Genomic DNA, 23,045 nt, shown 5'->3' on the forward strand with positions numbered 1-23,045 from the left:
AGCACCCACCCGCTGGCTCCAAAGCATCAAAAGTTGGCCTCAGAGAAACGACAACAGTCTATTCTCATTCCCAACAGGGCACAGACAGATACTTGAATCCAGTGGTGTCACAACTGCATGCTGTTACATATAACGGCTGGAACAACGTAACAAAGACTTTAAGATGTCGCGTTCACCTCAAATTTCCCCATATTTCAATATGATTGGGCAACTTTGGGCTGTGAAAAAGAAGCTGAATCTCGAGGGGCTCCACAGCTTCTAATACTGCTGGTTAACATAAAATGATAAAACCCCAACTGAGAGTCAGTTTTGTCATAGACTAAATTTTTGTCAGTGTACACTCCACTTTAACTGCAAATTTTAGAGTAAGTTCTATGATTTTTATTTAGTGATGAAGGAGGAGTTTTCAAACTATGATGTGTCTTAAAGTGAATTTCGTCCTTTAAAGCACAGCTTGTTACATATGCTTTGATTATTTCAGAGTTAAAGGTTGAAGTTGGGAAACAGATGTCATAGGAGGTTCCTGACACAGGACAAAGGTTTCATCATTCTTAGCTTATATAAGCAACTTGAATATGAGGAGAAGAAAGTCTTCTTCATATTACTTTTTCTTCGTAAAGGCTGACAGGGAGCAGCAGCCAGTGCAGTGATCTCCTGACTGCCGAATTATTGATTTAATTGTCTGTTTTCCTCCCAGCCCTGCCTGTTCATAGACCTATGATGAGCTTCTGACTGAGCCCACTGCATGCATGCCAATTCAACCTGCCATGAACCACAGCTCCCCCTCAGTCTCAACACCAGCTTAATCTCACTGTACTTAATGAGTGGAACAAGACAGAGTTGACAAGTACAAAAAAATCCCCCCCTCCACCGCTTGCCACAATCCTTCCTCCTCTACTACTCCGTTTATTGACATGCCAAAGGCTGTGAGGGGAGTGCCCAGATTTATGCAAAAAAGTGCTCGCTACTTGCTGATGACTGTCAGCTTAACCATTCATTAGGTTTGGATCCCAGAGGACAGCTTGAGCCTCTGGGCCACTGTACAGTAAATGCAAAGATTTTAAAGTGGCCATGCCCAATTTAAATCAAGGCTTGGAAAGGGAAAGCGTATGAAATGGAAAACAGCAGATTTTACATAAAAGATTGAGGTGTAATGTTGAGGCTGAGACACAAACATTGCTCTGTTTCTTCCATTCGATTTCCTGGTCTCTGTCGAGCTCTCCAACATCTCAAAGGTGAGGGGAGTATGCACTGTCAAACGCCTCTCTCAGATCCACAGAAGATCCCTAGGTGAAATAGAAATGTTTGGATTAGCATATGAAGCAGCCAAAGCAGTAAACATACATTTTTATCTTTTATCTAAATTATTCATAAGGATTTTCCTACTGTATGCAGAAAACTCATGGGGATCCGAACAAGTAAGATCACTAGAGATAGCTGGAAACATGAATAAACAAGGACTTTCTCACATCTTCTCAGCACCTGAGGAAAACAGTTTTTGGCACTGTTGGGAAGCTGAAGAGAACAGCATTTTTGCTTCAGATATAAAAATATTGAGCATGGTGATTATACCGATCATCTACAACATTAAAAAACACTGACAGGTGAGGTGAACAACATTTATTACATTCATGAAACTGCATTGGATGAGCACTAGAACTTAATGTTGGAAGCACTGGAAATGGACAAGTGTCAAGCACCTATACAGTTAAACAAGAGTGTAATTGCTAGACTACTGTGTCAGAGCATCTCCCAAACAGCATGTCAGCTGGGGCTCATCAGGACTTATAGGACCTGCTGATAGAGTTGTGCTTCCTGATATCGCAAGCCACCTTTTTGGTCTTCTGGAGTCCATTTTAATTTTTTAATTTACCATGAAAGTTTATGCAGACTCCCCTAATTAATGCATAGCAGCTTATCTACACCTGAGAGGAAGCAGATGGATAAGCTCATCAGGAAGCCCAGCTCTGTGCTAGGATTCCCCCTCAACCCAGTGCAGGTTATAGGAGGTGGTAGAGGAACTTTGGCAAAAATCACATCACTCTTGAACAATGTCCCCAACCCATGCATAAAGCTGTTGCAGAAGTGGAGTGCATCTTCCGTGACAGACTGCTGTATTCTAGGTGTACAAAGGAGTGTTATCGCAGGTCTTTCCTCCCAGCAGCTGTTAGACTTTATAACCATCACTGCTCCCAACAAACACAAAAAGTTGTTTGCATCCCTGCTGTCATTTGCACAGTTTTTCCATTTTCTGTAAATAGTCTGTCATTGTTTATAAAGCACAAATATACACCACTTTTTGCACATTTAAAAAAGATTCTTACTCAGTTACACATTTCTTTGGATCCGAGTATGCTATTTTTAATAACTGTACATTTTTTTCCTTTTTATTTTTATTTTTGTGTGAATCTGCATGCTCCACGCACCTGAATTTCCCTAATGAGGGACATCAAAGGATATTTCTATTCTATTTCTGTTCATTTTCTATTCTACTCATCCAGCTGCTGGTCAGTCTCCTTCTATAGTTCTTGTTAAACAAATAGCATGTCTTTGTGTTGACTCTGGCTCTTTTTTAGGAATCTTCCCACCAAACTGCCTCTCCACTTGTGTCCGATCAAACAGCGTTGACAACACAGCACTATTAATCACTATTAATGTCACTGGAAAATTGGCTTTACTATCTGTAAAAAACTCCCACAGAGAAGCCAACGCTAATTCTGCTTAACTCATTTCCATTATCCAACACAGGCATGTAAACACACAACTAATCAATGTAATATAGAAATGTTACATAACCCATCATTTTTCCATTGGATAGATGATTACTGGGTACCTATTTTATATTATTTATCATTGTGTTTTAAAGTGTTGCCATTATAATCTAGTGTTGAATGTAAACTCATACATTGTCAAAATATCTTCATACTGTGACTCTCACTCTCTCACTTCTTACTCTCTTTGTGTTTTTCAAGTTGCAACATGTCTCTTCCTTGTGGTTTGAAGAGTTGTTTGAAAAGTTTTCAGCGTAATTGGTTGTCTGTAGATTTATTTGCATATTCACTGTGTGCCCAGGTCTCCTGAGACCGTATTCAAACACACATAATCTGTCACTGGAGACTTAGACCAGCATGCTTTTGTTGGATCAACAATTGGAAGACACAGACAGCTCTCTTCAGCATCTTTTTTTTGGTGTTTTACAATGTCCCTTTTAGTTTTAGGACAATTAGCAATTTGCAACTGATATCCTCAATGATGCAGTCAGCGCTGGAATAAGTGACTTTTATGTATACAGTAATAGCCATTACTTTCAAGCCTTTGCAAAACAAATTTACCCAATGCTGAATAATGCTACAATTGCTGGGAAAATGTTTCTATTGCTCTGCATTTTACATTACTGCTGGCAGATTGGTAGAAATGTATCAACCAGAAACGACTGTTTTGCCAGAGTTGACAAAAGGAGCAAGATTAGCAACATAGCAGTGATGTGTGGTGACTTTCACAGACCCCCCACCACCACTACTACCACCACCATCAACAAGACAACGGTAAGTATTCAGTTGTCATCTAAATGTTTTCCCATTAGTTGTCAATAACGAGTGTTTTTATAACCATTCATTTAAAGTAGAAGTAGAAGTAAAACACTTTGAAAATACCTAGAAAAATAGCTATTTAAGATGTACTGTTAGACAGGTTGTTTGTTAGAGATAACTCTTTGTTAGAGAGAGTTAGAGAGAGATTTAGTAATTTTTATCCTGTCCATGAAGTCAAGACTGCAGATTTCAGTGAATTCGGAGGCAGAGTTAATCCTGCTTCCAGAGTCAATAGCCAACTGCAGCCACGAGATGGCAGTAATTTACAGGCTGGATGCGATCGACGGTAAGGACAAACAGTGTGGCTTCTCCTTACTGGATGCATGCATCCTAACCACAGTGCTTTTGTAATTACTCCCATTGTCAGAAGCAAAGAAGTTTGCACAGCTTTATAAGTTGGTTTCAGTATTGTATGGTACATTGTACATTTTTATTCTATGATGTTTTGGGGGAGTTTTTACAAGAAATATTTACAGGGATGTATAGTCGGGTTTTGATTCGCTGTTGGCGCCCTACATCAAAAACAAAAAAGTTTGCTGTGATAGCATTTCTCACTAAAGTCATTATGTTTCCTTTGGGACACCTTAATACGTGCATCAAATTTTGCAAGACCTTTTATTTAAGCATTTGACCTACTGGTAATGAGGAAAAGTTAGAGAATTGCAATTCATGATTAATGATCCCCAACACGGTCCTTGATTTCCTGTTACAAATAAGTGATCTTGATTGACTGACTAACTGCCTAGAGTCATACTTCTACTATCTGATCCATCTGCCCTACAATACATAAATGTATATTCCTTCTTAGATTTACTACTAAGAATAAACTTCTTAGTCTTTACATTTCCTGTAAAGAAAATTTCTGTAAAGAAAATTCATCAGAATTTTGTGTGAAAAAAATCTAGAGCGCTGCAGCTTAATCACGCTCATTTCTAGGTACACTTTTATTTATATCAGCCACTTCAGTATCTGCACGTCAAGATCTTAAAATTGTCAAATTATTATTTTTTGTCTGTGCAGTAGTTCTAACAGCCTGCTGTCCACAGAGCCTAGAGAGTAACAGTTGTGGTCTCTTGGGTATGTCCTCTTCCATCATTAAATACATAATGGCCCAGATTTTGTTTGCTTCCAGTCTGTGTCAACAGCAACTGCAGGCACTGGTCGACAGCGCACTTCAAAGTGAGAAATGATCTCTGAGCTCCAGTGATGCTGGATGTGCTTGGGTTCATGTCTTTCCACTCTGCGCTACTTTAGACTGGAAGATTTTTTTGTTTCCATGGTAGCCCATATTGTTGCGACTAATCAGATATTTTCAGATATGCATTAGTTTTGCGGTGGTTTTATCTCATCAAAAAAAAAAAAGCTTCTCAGAATAGCACAGATGAACAGAACATATTATGTGGAATTAGTCTAAAAAGATATGCTCTGTGTGGTGCTTCGAACAATATTTAATAGGGTAGATGAAAAAAATATTAATCACACATGAAGCTACAGCTTTGATTTATCTTGCTAATATAAGATCTCCAGGAAACCACACTTCATCATTCCTGCCATCATTTGTGACTCACCAAATATGGCTTTGAAGTTCCCTCATGCATGAAGATGTCATTTCTGCCCATTCAAATTAAATCACTGTTACTCATCAGTTTTTCCGTTTGAGCTCATATCCTATCTCAGTGGTAACTAACACTACTGGTCATTTAGTGCACCAAGCATAAAGACTATGTTGATGGAATATTGGTCAGACTTCAGTGGCAAAGTATTCAAATTAGAAATACCGTTCTGGCTTTTGGGCATTTTACATTAACAAAATACATATCACATATATACTGGTGACACGGTGGTTAGCACTGTTGCCTCACAGCATAAAGGTCCTGAGTTCAATTCCACCATCTTTCTGAGTGTTTGCATGTTCTCCCTGTGTTTGCGTGGGCTCTCGCTGTGGACTCCAGCTTCCTCCCCAATCCAAAGACATGCAGTTAGGGGGGATAGGTTAATTGGAAACACTAAATTGCTCATAGGTGTGAGTGCGAATTGTTGTCTGTCTATGTGTTAGCCCTGTGACAGACTGGTGACTTGTCCAGGGTGGACACTGCCTCTCACCCCAAGACAGACTCCATTCTGTAATCTTTTCCACATATTTCACTCCATTGGCAACATGTTTGGGGTCATTGTCATGCTTAAAAATGATAGCCAAGCAAATAGTTTCACAATGGTATTGTGTGATGGGTCAAAATCAGACTGTACTTGTCTGCGTTAATTATTCCATCAGTTTTAATTAGACCTCCAATACCACTGACTGAAATGCAGCCCCGAACCATGACAATGTTTTACAAATGTCCCAACACTCCTGACCTCTTCAGTACATCCTGACCATGATTTCAACCTAAGCTTTTAAATTTGGATTCATCACTCCATGACACCTATTGCCAGTGAGTTTCTGCCAGCCTTACTTGACAGCCAGCCTTCCACTGCAACCATATCTAACATTTCTAATGAGACTTCAGCAAACAGTAGATGGATCAGCTGAAGGGACCTCATGCAGCTTTGAGGTCCTGTGTCGTGTCTTGCTGGATGTTGTTGTTATTGTTGTTATTTTGCTACTTAATGACTTTCAGATATTGTTCATCTGTTGTAAATATGCACTTTTTTGTTTTTACGCCTGGCACTTTTGTCCTCCACGTCTCTATTTTCTTCACAGACACTGAGATAGGCCAAGAAAAAAAAAAAAACAACAACAAAAAATGGTCAGATACTGAAAATGAGTGAAAAGCCATCAATGTCCAGGGAAAATCTTTGAAAGATGCTCAGAAATCCCAGAGAACTACAGTTCACTCAAGATCCTTTAAAAGTTACATGAAAGTCTGGATCCTTGAAAACTTGCTCAGGACTTTATTAAATGGAAGCGGGTAGCTTTGCATTTTGCAGCTCTGTTTCCTGCTTATTACACAGAAACTACCACAAGTGTTTCCAGGTAATAATCACACACTTTTTAAGTTTGCTTTAATAGGTTATGTTATTAAATAGAAACAGGCAGTTTTGCAATTTCCAGCTCTGTTTCTGCTTATTACACAGAAACTGCAGAAATAGATCCTATATTAAATTAAAATGTGGCAGAAGTTCTGCTAAGTATTACACGCATCTATGAGAACTTGCTAAGAATGTACTGTTTCTTCTCTTCTTACTATTTCTCCTGTCACAGTTGCTTCTGTATCTTAATGTAATCCCAGACTGATGCAATGATGTAAGATCAAGGGAACAATACCATCTGTTCCTTTTCTTCTTGTAGCCGAGGACAGTTCTTTACGACTTAATATTGTATGTATATTTCGGCTTGTTGTCATGCTGCAGAAGGAATCTGGCACCAATCAGACTGAAGGTAGTGTAATGGATAATAAGCTAAACATCTGTGTTGCTTGAAACAGTTTTTTCTCTAATTTTGTGTATAAAATGAAAAAAAACCTCTTCTGATACATCCACAGTAACACAACGATAATAATATTCAGATCACCGCGTGGCCATCTGTTTCTACTAGAAATCTGATATGCTGTGTGATTACTTATAGTCAGCTAATGAGCATCGAGCACAGCACACTGCAGTGATGTTCCCATCACTTCCGAGGACTTTACAATGGTTTATTTATTAATTTTGCTCACCTCTAACAATATACACTACTTGGCTAACCCTAACCCTAATCAAACACATAACACACAAACTGTGTATATATTATTATATGCAATAAGATATTAAATACCAGTAACTGCTAATAATATTATTTGCAGTCACTGAATACACATTAGGATTTTGGCTGCTGTCCTATTTCCAAGATGCAGAAGATGCAGATTTGGTGCAGATTTTATGCTGATGCATTTATCCTTTTTTGAGACTGGCAAAAGGAATATGCTAGCCAGTCCAGGCTGGGTTTGTGTCTCCTTCCGGTTCAAACCAGGTGGCTTTTGTAATGTGAAGTGTAGAGTCCATGGAGCCACGATGAATACAAATATCTACAAACACAAATTATGTGGAAAAGAGAAATTGCTGTAATGGCTGCAGTAGCAGAATAGAAATTCTAATCACAGTGATTCATGAATGTATCAGCTCTTCCTGGGTTGAAACTACTTTCCCTATCATTTTTCTAACTCTCTTGCAATTTCATCATTTTTTTCAAACCTTATCTTTCTGCATTCTTTGGTTTCTGTGGTCATGGTCTTTACATCCCTTCTGGAAATGCCGCTTGGACGAGAGGCATTAGAATGAGTGGTTTGTCTTGTTCAAAACGGCCCCATAGAATCGCACCATATTGCATTGAGGACTTAATAATGACAGTTCTGAATCACTCCCCAAATAATCTGTCTCAATTCATACACCCTTGAGATGAAGCTGCAGCTCGGTATTAGTGGAGAGAAGCTGTCAGATGTGTCAGGAGCAATAGTGGAAGTGCTTACTCATCACTGGGTTTACACACTGTGCTCTTCAACACCCACTTCTGATCTCTCTGCAGACTGGACATATATTGAATGTTTCGATGTTGTATCGAAATGCCCATTGACTGGTGGCTCAATAGCCTTCGCTTTAAACAATATTACACATTGAGAAATTCTGCTGCACTATCTGGCAATTACAAAGCAAAAAAAAGCAAAAAAAAAAAAAGAAGAAGCAATAAAAAAAAAAACAGATAAAAAAAAAAAGAACAAATCAGGGAAAAAATATCATTCATTGTCAGTCATTTCCAGACAGTCAGTACACACACACACACACACACACACACACACACACACACACACACACACACACACACACACACACACGTCCACATTTTCCTTCCTGCTGCTGTGACACAGCAAAATCCTCAACAATTTAATTTTTAGGGGCAGGAACCATGATTTTTATGGAAGGCACAATCCTTATGAAAAGAGATCTGAAAACAAAATGTAGTATTCCTGGCAAAGAAAATTGAAAGTACTTGCTGTAGGCTGAGCTAAAGATCTGTCTCTAATTGGATGGAGGTAATTGTGGCTGTGTGACACGGGTCACAAGTAAATTGGCTTTTTTGCACAAGCAGCAGGAGGTTTCCAATTATATAACCATAACAGCAACGTATTCCCCAGCCTTTACGTCTTTCCTCTGCCCCCACATGTATACAATGCTGTATTTGCAATTATGAGTTACATATAAAACATTAGACACTGGCTGCACATCAAACAGGAGAACAGTAAACACTTTTCAGGTGTTGAGGATTTTTGTGAATGCTGAGAAATCAATTTGAAAAAGCACTAAAGTGCTGCTAAAAGGTATTTCAGCTAAGCTTCACAATGTAACATAACAGACAACATGGGTGACACAAGTTTCAAACTTCATGAAAGTCAGCTGTAAAGAGTTCTATTTCAGCAATGAAAGGATTTTATCACAAAGTTCTATAATCGGAGAGCAGGAAGATTGTGGGTTGTACCTGGTAACACATCAAAATGTCACTTTGGAGTCAAACAGGTGAGCTTGTGCAACATGTGGACTTAGGAAACATGTATTTACACAAAGCATATGATGAAAAAAAACTTTGTCAATGTTCACTGCAGTGATGATAGCAGTACTTTAAGCTGATGTGTACTAATGAGAAACCCTTATTTTTTTTATAAATTGGAGGAACTACTGTTTTTTTTTATTTTAATATGTGGCTTTTTAAAAACTTGTTGGTTGATTGCTAGTTTGATTATTGAATGGTGTTTTGTATTGCTTTTAATCTGTCGATTAGAACTTGGTTACTTAGAATTAATCCATTAAAAAAAAAAACACAGGAGCGGGCACCAGTTTGTGGAACCCATCCATCTTAAATACCCTGCCCGCGGTAACCATTGTCATTAAGCCTAATCATGTTTTATGTATATGGTTAGAGACCAGCTGCATTGTCACAAAACTGGCTCAGAGCAGGTGATAAGAAAGGTGTTCACAAAACATGTTTACTCAAATATAAAGTAATTTAAACGTAACCTAACCAAGACACAGAGTTTACCAATAGGTTGATTTCAGATGGAGTGGAAGAGAGACTGAGCAGATCACCTGGGCCAGCTTTGATAGCCTGCAAGACATTAGCTGACGATCCTCCCAGGCCAACCAAAAAGCAGGCCATGGCTTTCATGAGTGTGAGAGGGTCGTAACAACATACATAGTATGCCTTATAAGTAGTTACTTTTCATTTAAATATGACAAATAATTCTGTCAAACTATATATGCGTTTTTACCATTAATACAGGCAGCTGCAAAAACAGCTGCACTTACCAACAGAAAAGTTCATGATATTGTCAATAATGCACCTCAGTATCGTTTTTATCAGACAGATGATTTTCTATTCTGTATTTAGGCTCTGTGAGTCATTTTGAACCACATGCATATTGGCTAACATGTTGTCAATCACAAGTCATTAGCCAAAAAGCATGTGGTTTCACAGTCATACCCGTTCCTCCTTGTGACAGTGGGGATTTTTTAGCAATCAAGATTGCAATGGAGGAAACACTCATCTCAAAGTTTCAAAACAAGACTTCAGAAAACAATGTATGATGTCACAGTAGCTACACTCATCTTTTACACTGTTTATGTTCAAAACATCTTTACCTGATGATCACTGAGCACCAGTGTTGGTCAAGTTACTTGAAAAAAGTAATCAGTAACTAATTACTGATTACTTCCCCAAAAAAGTAATCCCGTTACTTTACTGATTACTTATTTTCAAAAGTAATTAATTACTTAGTTACTTAGTTACTTTTTAAAAACACGATTTACAACCTGAATAGGTGATAAAGCGATAGATCTTTCAGCCCAATTCTACTTTTTCTGCATAATCCATCATACAAAATGTAATCAAATGGAAAAGTCTCTTTTTTTTTAACTTGTTTTATCAGTTTTAATCTTTTAACTCTATGCATCAAGCAAAAATGTAATTATATGCAACATTCTCTGACTTGAATAAATTAGTTTAACATTTAAACCTATTTTCTACACATTCCAGCACATAAAATAAAATATTTTTTGTGTTTACACTCACTCTTTCAAATAGATGCAAGTAAAACGCAGCAGAAAAAAAATAAAGTCAAAGACTCAGCGGTCTTGTTGCTCTATTTTCACCTGTAAAGCAGGACTAGGGGTAGGCGGAGGTTTACCTTGGTGCAGGTGTGCCGCGGTCAGTTGTGCATTACGCCGTTGCGCACTCGGTGCTTGCTTGGAAGTTTAGGGGTTTTTTTCGCTGTAAAAAGAAGTTTTCTTCCCATGCACGATGGACGCTAATGTTTTTGTCACTTTTTATGGAATCAAACTCAAAGTAAGGTCAGTACTTCCACGCTTTAAATGCTGCACGCTCATACTCTCTCCCACAATCGATATGTGATCCATTGTTGATCTGCACACAGCTGTTGTCACTGTCGTGAGACATTCTCGCAAAGAAATCACGGTTTTAGTAACGCAGTAACGCAGCGTTCCTACGGGAAGTAACGGTAATCTAATTACCGTTTTTGCAATAGTAATCCCTTACTTTACTCGTTACTTGAAAAAAGTAATCAGATTACAGTAACGCGTTACTGCCCATCTCTGCTGAGCACTGATGATTGAGAACTACATTCTTTTTGTCTCACTTTTAGTCAGTGACAGTGAGGCCACACAGATATTTAAGTATAAAGGCTTTTTAGTCTTTGATACTGCACTACGTATGTATAAACACTATGAGTATGTAGCTTGTTCCATAAAAGCAGCATGACATCCCAAACTGTTCTTGCAGAAAATTCCTCAAAAAACGCACTGCGAAAAAAATGAAGTCAAAATCAGGCATCATGCAATGATGTGTCATAATCTACAAGGTGTGCAGACTCAGTGAAGCTGGGAGGTGGAAAGTGAGCCATTTAATAAGGCTGATTTTTAATTTTTCAATTATTTGACAAAGAAAACATAACAGAGAACATAAACTGAGAAAAGCTAGTAACAGAGCCCATGAAACCCGAAGAAAACACAAGCATAGATAAACAAACATTTTGGCAAAGGGCAGAGGAAAACAGAGACAGTATATACACTGAGGGGAGATTAGAGAAGTGGAACCACATGGGAACACAACAGGAACAAATTAGACATAACAAGTCAGGGGAAGCAAAACTGAACAAAATGCACATGTGACAAGGACTACCAAAATAAAACAGGAAGTACCACAAACACTGAGAATCAAACAAAGACACGCCAGCTTGATTCTAAGACTATATTCAGTACTGATGCACATTTTGAACTATGAGCACACTTGTTGCCAAATGTAGTGGTCTGATTGATCAAATCTGTTTATTTAGATGGGAAAATCTTGCTTTGAGAAAATAAATGCTGGACATTCAAATCAAAATAAGTGATTATTAATATGCCCCAGTGAAAAAAACTGGGCAGCATGGAGATAATTTGATTGCATACTGTTAAAATGTAAGAGTATGTGAAAGGCCTCTGAGGAGAGAAAGCTACCAAACAGATAATGGCTAGGCTCAGCTTGTGGCAGGTACAGCACAGCAAATGCCAGTGATTCCTACTAACTGCTCCCGTTAACAATGCTTGCATGGATTTGGAAATAATGCAGATAATGGCAGAACTCAAAGGCAATGTAAAAAGCTGGTCATTAGAGGTAGGGAGAGATATAATTTAAATCCAGGGATAATGGTGCACACATTCAGCGAGTCTGTTTTCCCCAGCACAAGGAACAGAAATAGCTGTGTAACAAATAATAAAAGACAGACAAAGAGAGAGGGGTTCAAACTGTGGCTCCTGACAACTGAAGACCCATCACTGCATGATGGAGGTATAAATGTCAGATTCCTGGTTAAAGAAAATGTTGCAGAAATGGTTGGAAACAGTCCAGCATTGGAAAGCTCAACTGATCTCAAAGAAATACATGAAATGACACTTTTAACAAACCATCACAATATAATGCTGTGTGAAGAGGTGAAAAGTGGAAAGTAATGTGTTAAAATTAGATGTTCGCACCAGGTAAATAATGCCAATAAAAAGTGAATTTTTCATTGACATTGTCATGGAACTTTGTTGTGATGGGTACGCAAATTCCCTGCTTAATGTGCAGCAACAACAGAAGAGGATGTAGCGACAAAGTGGATCAAACTCTAGGACTCTAGGACATGCACTGTGTTGGATCATAGTTTTTAATATGGCTGACTTCAGTATTCAGCTCATTTTAATACTTTCGTTCTCAGTTGTTGTTTGGCGCTTCAGGCACTGAAAATAAAATTGGTTAGATTTGGGAAAAGGTCAGGGTTTGGGCAGTGAGGCACCTCTTGTGGTTGTAAAATTAAGTGGATGCAGAAACTCTGACCTTTTCAGGTGGTTACATGACCTCAGCTACTGCCGTGTAATGGGGTGTTTGGAGGTTGTACATGTTTCACTTATTTCTGAGGAAATAAGGCTGGGGAAGGAATCAAGCTTCAAATCTATTTAAAGATCAACAAGAGTGTGTTGGTCCAATCAGACGCAGGGGTAGAGGAAAAGCTTTCAAGTGCTGTAAAGTAAGAGAGTCTATCACAGGCTGTGTGATCCTGTATTTCTTAGGTTTGCTGGTCATGTCAGGTCACAGTAGCATGGATGTTCAGAGCTGTTAAACATCTTTAGGGGGTGACCACAGAGGATTATCCACTTCTATTTCTAGCTTGTCCTCTGCATCTTCTGTGAATCAAAAAATTTAAATGTCTTCCCTCCTCTTTGACATTCCCATTCTTCAATTTACTGGTAGCCTGGCCTTCAACATCCTTTTAAAAGTATGCCCAGAACCCAAATCAAGCTCACCTCTCTTACTTCTTCCCTTAGCAGTCCAAGGTGTGCAATACTGATTCCTGTTTCTGTCCATCTTTGTCATTCCCAACACAAATCTGAGCATCTTTCACTGCCCTGCCTGTAGCTGTGGCTCATGCCTTTTCATTAGCAGTACTTGTATACATAGCTGATCTCACTATTGTCTCCCTTTTCACTCTTGCTGGAGCCCTTCTGTTTTACAGTTTTTGCCCGTTGCCTGAACACATTTTGCAAAACTTTGCTCATTGTGCCAAAACCCTAAACACAAGTAAACATGACACAACACTGGGAAATATACCATTCACATCTGCACCAAATTGAAACTCTACTCTCAAAACCTAAACTCTGCTATCAAAACCTAACATTCCTTTGTCAAAATGTAACTCTGTTGACAAAATGACACATACTTGCATCATATGCAAACACTTACAGAGCAGGAGGAACACACTAGTCTACTTTATATAAAGCACTGCAGTCTTTGATTTCCATTGTTCATTCAGAAGGCATATTTTCAGGAGACACATTTGCAAACAACCAAAAAAGCAAATAGACCTACTCAATATTGTACATTGCAGTACCATGAATTCAGATAAAGCAAAAAAAACCAAAACAAAAAAACCCCCATAATACAGTAATAGAAAAAACACTATACTGTAAACAAAAAATCATGACAATTGTGCATACGTGGGCTCATGGATCCCGCCGTCTGTTGGGGTCTGGCCACAGGACCTCATCAACATCGCAAGCAATGTCTTCTCCCGCTGGGCACCGGGGAAAATATCCTCTTGCATGTCAAAATCATCCATGGATTGCTGTCACCTGAATGTCGCCGCAGGCCTGTTCCATTGCCTGCAGAAGAGGCATGCAGGCATGTAGTTGGCGGTCATATACACGCCATCTCCAAGCCGAAAAAAATTCCTCTATAGGGTTTAAAAATGGTGAGTAAGGGGGCAAGCATACCACTTCAAGTTGACTTTGGTTGGAGAACCAGGCCTGGACCAGAGCAGCCCGATGGAAACTGACATTATCCCATATCACCACAAACCTGGGCTGATCTGGTCTGTTCTGTACAACTATATCATGGAGAGCATCTAGAAATGTGAGTATGTGTTGGCTATTGTATGGACCCAGTATTGCATGATGGTGCAGAAGCCCTCGAAGGCATATGGCGGCACATAATGTGATGTTTCCCCCGCGCTGCCCTGGGACGTGCACAATTGCCCTTTGGCCAATTACATTACGACCCCGTCGTCTTGTTTTGCTCAGGTCGAATCCAGCTTCATCAATGAAAATGTATTCATGAGGCTGTGCAGCTCCATCCATGGCCAAGATTCTCTGAAAAAAAGGGGAACATATCACTGTACTACAGTGCTACACATACAGCACCCTCACCCCATCACACAGGTACCTGTGTAGCTCTCAGAATGGATCCATGTGGTACTGATATGGTACATATTCAGCTGCTACTGGACTTCACCAATACTCTATTGTAAATGTAAGGGACAGTTACACGTACCCGTACATATTCAGCTCGAAGTCCTTTGACCCTGTCACTGTTCCTCTCGAATGGGACTCTGTAGAGCTGCTTCATGGTGATGCTGTGTTTACCCAAGATGCGTCTGATGGTGGTGATGCTCACATGGTCTATGTTGCTGAACACTCGCCTGTCTGCAAGTATTTTCCGTCGTAGCTGGTGGAGACGGATGGCATTGTCTGCCCTCACTAGGTCCACAACAGCAAGTTCCTGCCGTTGTGTGAACAGGCGTTGGCGTCCTCCCCCAGAAGGTCTTCGAGTCATTCTAGAGAAATACAACCACATATTGTCATCGGTTTGCTTATTTTTCTTACAGTACTTCACTGTATATACTGTATCATCCACTGTACAACACTGTACTTCAATATAAGTAATCATGGTATGTTTCACAGAAACTACCACTTTGGCTGCAAAAGGAGCATTAGCACCCTGCAATACCCTGTACACTTGATATGGTAACTGTAGAACAGTACTATGAAAACCATCTGAGTAGAGTAGAAGGCAGTGAGATGAAGACAGACCTGTTTTCTAGTCGGAATTTTCTTATTACAGATGCCACTGTGAAGCGGCTTAGATGTGGGTGGACTCTCTGCCCAGCTTCCCTCATAGTCAGGCCGTGGTTGATGACATGGTCCACCAAAGTTGCTCTTATATCATCAGAAATATGGGTCCGTGCATGGCCTCTTTGACCTCCTCCTCCTCTTCCTCTTGCTCTCCCTCCATCCATGCTTGCAAAGTTCTTGAATTGGCTAAACTGAGGGCTTTTTGTGGTTGGCTAATTGGTGTTCAGTTTTGCAAGTAAGTGCCTTCAGGTGTATATTTGAGTGGTTGCAATTACCCGATGTGTTTTGTATTTTGGATACATGTGTTTTCCAAATGGCACCCTGAAATTTCATTTTTGAACGAAGTGTCTTATGTATGAAATAGAGTGTAGTATGCAGGACCATGTGTGTTGCATAAAGGAGTAAGTGTGTTGCATAATTGCAACCAGAGTGCAAAGCAGCACTTTTGTTTAAGGTATGGGTACATGTGTTTGGGGTATGGTAACAAAAGCTTCAAGTTGTGTTACTTTAGTCTAAGCATGGGTTTATAGTGTTCAAGCAACGAGCAAAAACTGTAATTCATCAGTTAGTCTCCATCCGTGCCACCATGTCTTTTCTCTCTTTCTCACACCCCCATTTGCTGTAGATGGCTTCGCCTGTTGGCAAAATTCAGTTGTCCTGTATTTTCCGGCACATATATTCTCTACCTACTTTCATCCCTGTTCGCTCCAAGCATAATTCCACCTCTCTAGGTGCTTTTCATCCTTCTATAGTACAGTGTACATGCAACTCAATTAACCCCAATCCCAGCCCACAAACCAAAAGTGCTATTCATAAAAGAAGGCGTTAGCATGGCTGACTGTACAAAAATGTGAAAATAACATATTATTGATTTTCTAAGTATTACATGGGAAACAATTTGTTACTTGAGCAGAATGATAACAACACACATGCACGGCAACAAGACTACACAGAATGTTTCATGACCCGCTACCACGTTCACATGAACCTGAAAGCAATAACACAAAATAAATAAATAAATGTTTATTTATTTACTTTTAGGCCACTTTTTGGGGGCAATTCTGTCTTACTTCTTTTGATTTGTTTTTTTATCTTATTAGATAACGTATATATGTGCATATATGTATATGTATGTGTATGATCTCATTTATTAAAATTCTTTCTTTTATTGTGTCTACATTGGCCTTCTGTTTAGCACTTTGGCCGGCACTTGATGTCTAAACAAACAAAGCTGACTTGACTTAAAAGAAATAAATATAAATAAGTAGGCCACGTATCAGAAAATCCCACCAATAAATTGACTGAGTGAGGGTTAACTTTTCTTGAATATCATCAATACTTTTCCATTATTCTGCCACAATACCTAGGAAAAGAAAAGGGGAAATGGTAAATGCACTTCACATGACTGTGTCATTAATCTTTGATGCCCACCTATTAAATCCCTGCAGGGTCTTCACTATATGAGTCTGGACAGACATGCATTTAAATGCAACTTGCCTGGTTGTCAAAGCAATACATCCATTTTCCTTATATATTATAAAACTGGCTTGCTAAACATTTGAGTAACTGAACCATGATTGTCTCAGATTAAAGAAATTCATAAAGGCTACATATAAACGGTATTTCTTGTTGGATTGCTTTTATACAAAACTATCAAAAATAGCAGTGGTGAAAATCTAGACAGGATCAAGGGGAACGGATGGTGTTTTTGCAAGAGCGGGTGGTAATAGCCCCAAATCCTGCAGGGGCTGTGGGAGTGGGATTAAAGAAAAACAGTATGGGTGAGACATCCATTTTCTCCAGATAGTGTATAAAAATTTTAATTTTGCTCTGATCACCCTAATGTTTATGCCTCAGTCTGTGTGCATACTGTTAACACAGCCTGTCATAGTGAGCTGCACGCTACCCACCTTTCTATCTATTCCACGAGCAAAGACATATATATGCATGCCTCTCCACCACCCTGATCAGTTGTCAACGAATATTGTGCTTTTTGGAGAGATCTCTTCATTTATTCAGCAGATGTGGGGATGGGAGATTCTTGAAGTCCCTCGTTGCTGCACTCACACGTGACCCATCAGGCCATCCTAGAGATGCTGCAGCTGCTCTAATTGCCTCTTGCTGTGCTGTCCTGTTTGTATACTTTTATCTACCTGCAATTTCTTACATGGAAGTGCCAGGATAGGTTATATAGGAAGGATGATAATGGATGTGGATACAGGCTCCTCTTAAACAAATCGGTGTGGATACTGATCACCTCGTGTTATTTTCGTCTGTTGCTGTAAAACTGACATTATCATTCTCTTTATTTTGTATTGACATTGAAAGCCTTTACCCATGCCCAATCTCAGGATCTGTGCTGTGTAAAGACAACAATACAATCCTGTATTTTGTCATGTTAAGTATCATTCTATCACTTGTAGTCCACTCTACCACATGACAGTTACACACATTCAGATAATAAAGAGCAACAGAAATGCAGCCATCTATACTTGTAGCATGTTGCAGCATTCAATCTGTGTCAAGAGACAATTATTAGGATACTACACAAGGGAAAAGTGCTATGTCTGTGACAAAAATGCTTGAATTTATCATTCAAAACATAAATGCAGAGGCTCGCTTGCTTTTAATGGGCTCCCTAGTTTGAAACAAAGAGTATTTCTTTCCAGCTACACTTCCACTTGCTCTCCTCATGGCTTCATTGATGTAAATGAAAGGCAGTGTTTTCATTTTGTGCATGTTGAGTAATAGCCCAGTGAGCGTGCCCTCTTAATTGTCCCTGTCAGGCTTATAAATCGTGGAAGTCTCCCCACCTTTCCATCACATGCAGCCTCTTCTTGCATAATCCTATTAGCTGCAAAACTATCAAACAGAGGGGAGCAATATTGCTTACTGTGGATGGGTGTTATGTTTTTCTTCAACAGTGGTAGCGTGCAAAAACATTTCCAGCAATTTCCAGAGTCAGATTGCAAATGCTCACTTGGTTTGCAGATGTATTTGCTTTTATTTCTTTTTGACTGTCCTTGCGAATTCATTGGGGGAAAAAAGTTAAATACTGCAGTGCAGTGTCATACCTTTAAGGCACGCAGGCTCACAGTCTGGTATTAGATATATGCAGTGAACTATTCAGCAATCAAAGGTTTTATATCTTTCAGTAAATTAGAAATGTCATCATGTCCTCAGTTGTGACAGAATTTGTCAAGAAAGGTAAAATATCATTAAAAACTGCAGACAATGGGGGACTCCAATAATCATTAAGAACAAAATATCTCTTCTACAGTGTGCTGCAATATATATGTGCTAATTCTAAAGAGGGCTAATGTCTAGCAGGACATTAGCCCCTTATCATTTCTCTTCTTAATCACCACACTCTCTCACTGTATGAAGAGTCATTCTGACCACTAAAGGCCTTCTTTTTATTGGACGCTTTCTGCAGACTCACTCATGGTGAACAAAGAGCTGGAATATCAGGGATCAGTAATTTTGATTCAAAACAGTAATTGCATTTCAAAAGAAGACCCAAACAATTCTGGTTTGCCATATAGGCTGGCTCTAATGTCATGACCCACCTCTGCTTCCAGATGCTGGCTCTTCTCTTGACCTGCATCAGGTTAACTTGATCCAATCCTATTCTGATCACCTGCAAGGAAATTGAGTTAGGCTGTGGGCTGCCCCAGACAGTCTGTGGCAGGTCAGTTTTTCTCCCCTTAAGAGCTTCAAACACTTAAGCTATTAACCTTTTTTGTTAGGACAACCGGCCTGGATTACACTATCCGTCAGTCATCTCATTACAGTTCCGTTTTCCTAGCGTTTTTTTTTTTTTTTTTGTACAGTTGCAGCAAGATTGAAGGTACTTGTTATCATTATATGCCAAATGGGAGGCGGACTTAAAAACCCCTTCAAATCAAGTATTTTTGACGTGGATTAACACTAATAGCATTTACCGCAGTCACACAGGCCCTGAGTAGCAAGACCAAATAAAGACATATTTCTTTGAAATAAAAATCAAAACAGTATAAGAGCTGCTTCACTGTTAAATGTATTACTTTATACCAAATTCAGCCAGGCCATCCAGTCTGCACATAGTGGACATGGTTACACTGTGCATAATGGTAGTAATGAAATGTAAGTAAGATTTGACAGTTACTGCAACTTGTAAGAATCAGATTTAATAATATTTTAACGGTTATGACCTTTCAAACAAAAACAACTTTTTTTTAAAATTGTCTAAAGTTTGTAATCCAGTTCATTCGTAAAATGCCTTCCACACAACCATTGGGAAAGTTTTACGCCTAAGCACACTGTATTAACAGTCCATTGCACCTTTCTGTGAGCACTTTGTTCTGACAGGCATTAATCATGCATTTTAGTCTTTGATACTCCAGAATGGTACAACTGTGTCTTTTAGGACATCCCATTCGCTTTTACCTTGTCAGATACACTAAGACAGGTCTATGTTAATATTTTATACATGGTGAATTACAATACAATTCCCTGTAAGCATGTCTTTAAAGTTTATTTCAGATTAGGAAAGCGCTAAGATGGATTTAGTAAGTTTTAGATGTGTGAAAAAAAATCACGTTTTCTAACAGCAGCACTATTCACTTTGGTTTTGGTGGGCTTATTTGCCTATGTTGTGCCATTATATGGGTATATGAGTTTGTTGATTGACTGATTTCTTGTATATTAGCATGATGCTTCTTCTGTGTGAGGCACCAGATGGCCTATACTGCGATGAATACAGCCACTGATATGTTTCTCAGCATCAGAATGCTAATGCAGAAATGATGATTGCCATATTGTTTTTGACTGCACCCAAGGGTACTTAGAAGGACAATGAATCCATAGGGACTTCAGCAAAATGCCTGCATGTGGACCATGATGGATGTGTACTCCGAACAGGATGCCTTGAATATTAATTGATATCCACTGCAATGCAAAAACAACATCTGAAACCATTGATATATTTAAAAAGCACAATAGACACTATAAGCAACTTGACACAGTGAAAAGACCCATTATTCTCCAATGCAAAAGTGTTTATCAGTACTGAATGACATCTCATTGTTTTGTGAGAGTGCACTCATACACTAGGCACATCATGATATACTCATGCAACAATAAAACTCTAATAAATCTCTCAAAGAGGTTTTTGTCCAGCTTAACTGGCCTTTCCCTGATGACTTTTGTTTCTAGCTTACAACTATAAAAATTAATGAAAGTGTGTGCAAAAAGCTTTCTTGGACTGGTTCTCAATTACTTTGTAATGAAGTGACTTGTGTGGATAGCACAGGGTTAATTGTATTTGTGCTAGTGCATTGTTGAAGCCACTAATGAAATTCAACTCTGTTATTATTCACTACTTTGACTTTTTTCTGCCTTTACTGGGTAAAATATGCACTGAATTAGTTAGAAGCTGACATTTTCATGAACGTATATTTGTACATACACAAACACAAGTTGACTTGTGCTCCCACTAGTAACCTTGACTTAATTTATGCAAGTACGTTGTTTTTCTTCGGTGCATTCTTCTTCCTTTTGGAACCTGTCACCCCACAATAATTTGGTTGAAAGTTTGCATGTTATGGAATGAGCTAATGAAACCTCAAGCAACAGTCCTCAAGCTGAGATATGGGGATTACAGCTACAAAGGTCTGGTGAGCTCACCACTTTCTAACACTTTTTGTATTGTAAATATTAAATTAATGGTGGCAGATTTACAGTGAGCTCTCTCTGTTCCCAGGTCTTGGTATTGTTCATGTTTGCTTACTGCCACGCTGATGTGACTTACTGGGAGGCTTGAATACAACAGAGGCATTGTTAATCTTATTAGCAACACCTGTGCTTGCCCTGCTGTGGTGATTCAAATAGTCTCCTGTGAATAAGACTCTGTAATAAACCAGAAAATCGGGAAACACCTTTGTGGCTCTGCAGGCACTGCTGAGCTTGACAGTAGCCACTAGAGCACAGTACATATTTTAAAAGTTATCTTTAAAATTTCACACATTCACAATGCACACATATACCTAGCTTAGCCCTTTTCCTTTAATAAAGTTAATATGGGCCAAATATATAACATAAATTATTATTTTTTGCCTTCAGAATTGCTGTAATTCTTCATGACATAGAAACAACGAGGTGCGGGAAACATTCATCAGAGATTCTGGACCATATTGACTAGAGATTGACCGATCCGATATTACGTATCGGTATCGGTCCGATACTGACCTAAATTACTGGATCGGATATTGGAGAGAAATAAAAAATGTAATCCGATCCATTAAATATCACAAAAGCAGCTCACAAAACTTGCGACATGGCATAACTCGGCTCATAACCGTAGCACGTCGGAGCAGTATGCGTCACGTGATTGAGCGGCTGTGGCGTGCAAGACCTGTCAGCGGTCTGGTTGAGCATCTGGAGCCTCACTACCAAACCAGCATTTTATCTCCGAGAAAGTTATCCCAGAGAGAAGTAAAGCAAGTGTGTAAGTTCATCTCTGAATGTTTGTAAAGCATTCCAGCATTAAGCTTAACAACCGATATATGGAGCGACTGCCTCTCTCTCCTTCCCTCTCTTGCTGCTACTTCAATCATGAAACTGATTAATGATCGGCTTTTCTGTCGCGAGTCCGTCTCTCTTGTTTATCGCCCACTTCGTGCCAGAAAGAGGAAACCAGCGGCTGAACAGCAGCTTGATAATCTGTTGTTAGAATTTATTTAATATTACTTTCTACACCAGGATCCTTTTCTATGAAGCTGACAACTGGTAACTGTGCAGGGGCGGATCTAGCAAAGTTTAGCCAGGGGGGCCGATAGGGCATGAACAGGGAAAAGGGGGGCACAAAGACATACTTTTCTTTCTTATTCTCATTTAGAATATCTAGCTTTTAATAAATAATTATCTGAATGTCACGGTTCTGGGTCCGTTGGACCCAGTATTTTGAGTTCATTATGTTTTGGTACTTTTGCATCATGGATTTTCCTTTATGTTTCTCTGGTACTTGGTGTTTCAGTTATCTTGCTGTTTTTCTATATTATGATTTATGATCTGATACTGTTGTGATTATGATTATCATTTAGTAGCCTTTGGTCAGTGTCAAGTCTGTCTGTGTCTTAGTAAAGTGTGTTTTGTTTCCTGTTTTACTTTGAAGGTTCTTGTTCCTGTCTGATGTTAGTATGTGCAGCTTTGTTCCCCCTGTCTCGTTAGCCCTGATCTCTCCCAGCTGTGTCTCCCTCCTGTTGCCGATTTCCCCGTTACTACCCTGTGTAGATAAGCCCTGTGTTTTCCCATGCTCAGTGTCGCGTCGTACCATCAGTTTATGCCTGTGTGTTCTTGGTCTCAGTGTTCCGTCCTCACTTCATGTTTGTTTTCCTGCCAGCAATAAAGCTGAGGTTTTTTGAGTTACATTCCATTTTCCGAGTCCTGCATTTGGATCCTCATCTCTGCCTGCCCGCACACAGAGCCCTGACACTGAATCTTACACCCAAAGTTTTAATCTGATGTAAAATGTATAGTAGTCCATTACTGTATATAGTAACTATTAAG

General features: G+C 39.2%; 1 protein-coding gene across 1 annotated transcript; it reads right to left on the reverse strand.

The window, feature by feature from the left end:
- Window positions 1-13,526: 13,526 nt before the first annotated feature.
- On the reverse strand, window positions 13,527-15,993 carry LOC143421857 (uncharacterized). Its single transcript, XM_076891980.1, has 4 exons — window positions 15,456-15,993; window positions 14,917-15,199; window positions 14,446-14,735; window positions 13,527-13,617 (listed from the first exon to the last, which is right to left on the reverse strand). The coding sequence occupies exons 1-4, from the start codon at window positions 15,659-15,661 to the stop codon at window positions 13,527-13,529; spliced, it is 870 nt and encodes a 289-aa protein (XP_076748095.1). The 5' UTR covers window positions 15,662-15,993.
- Window positions 15,994-23,045: the final 7,052 nt, after the last annotated feature.

The sequence above is a fragment of the Maylandia zebra genome, linkage group LG13 (assembly GCF_041146795.1).
Source record: "Maylandia zebra isolate NMK-2024a linkage group LG13, Mzebra_GT3a, whole genome shotgun sequence".
NCBI classification, from domain to species: Eukaryota; Metazoa; Chordata; class Actinopteri; order Cichliformes; family Cichlidae; genus Maylandia; species Maylandia zebra.

What these genes read in the sequence shown, in the direction of transcription:
- LOC143421857 (XM_076891980.1), bottom strand. Translation starts at nt 15,661, where the DNA reads ATGGATGGAGGGAGAGCAAGAGGAAGAGGAGGAGGAGGTCAAAGAGGC. An exon ending in AAATTCCGACTAGAAAACAG is followed by an intron (nt 15,200 to 15,455) that starts GTCTGTCTTCAT and finishes GTATTTCTCTAG; the next exon opens with AATGACTCGAAGACCTTCTG. An exon ending in AACAGACCAGATCAGCCCAG is followed by an intron (nt 13,618 to 14,445) that starts GTTTGTGGTGAT and finishes AAATGTGTTCAG; the next exon opens with GCAACGGGCAAAAACTGTAA.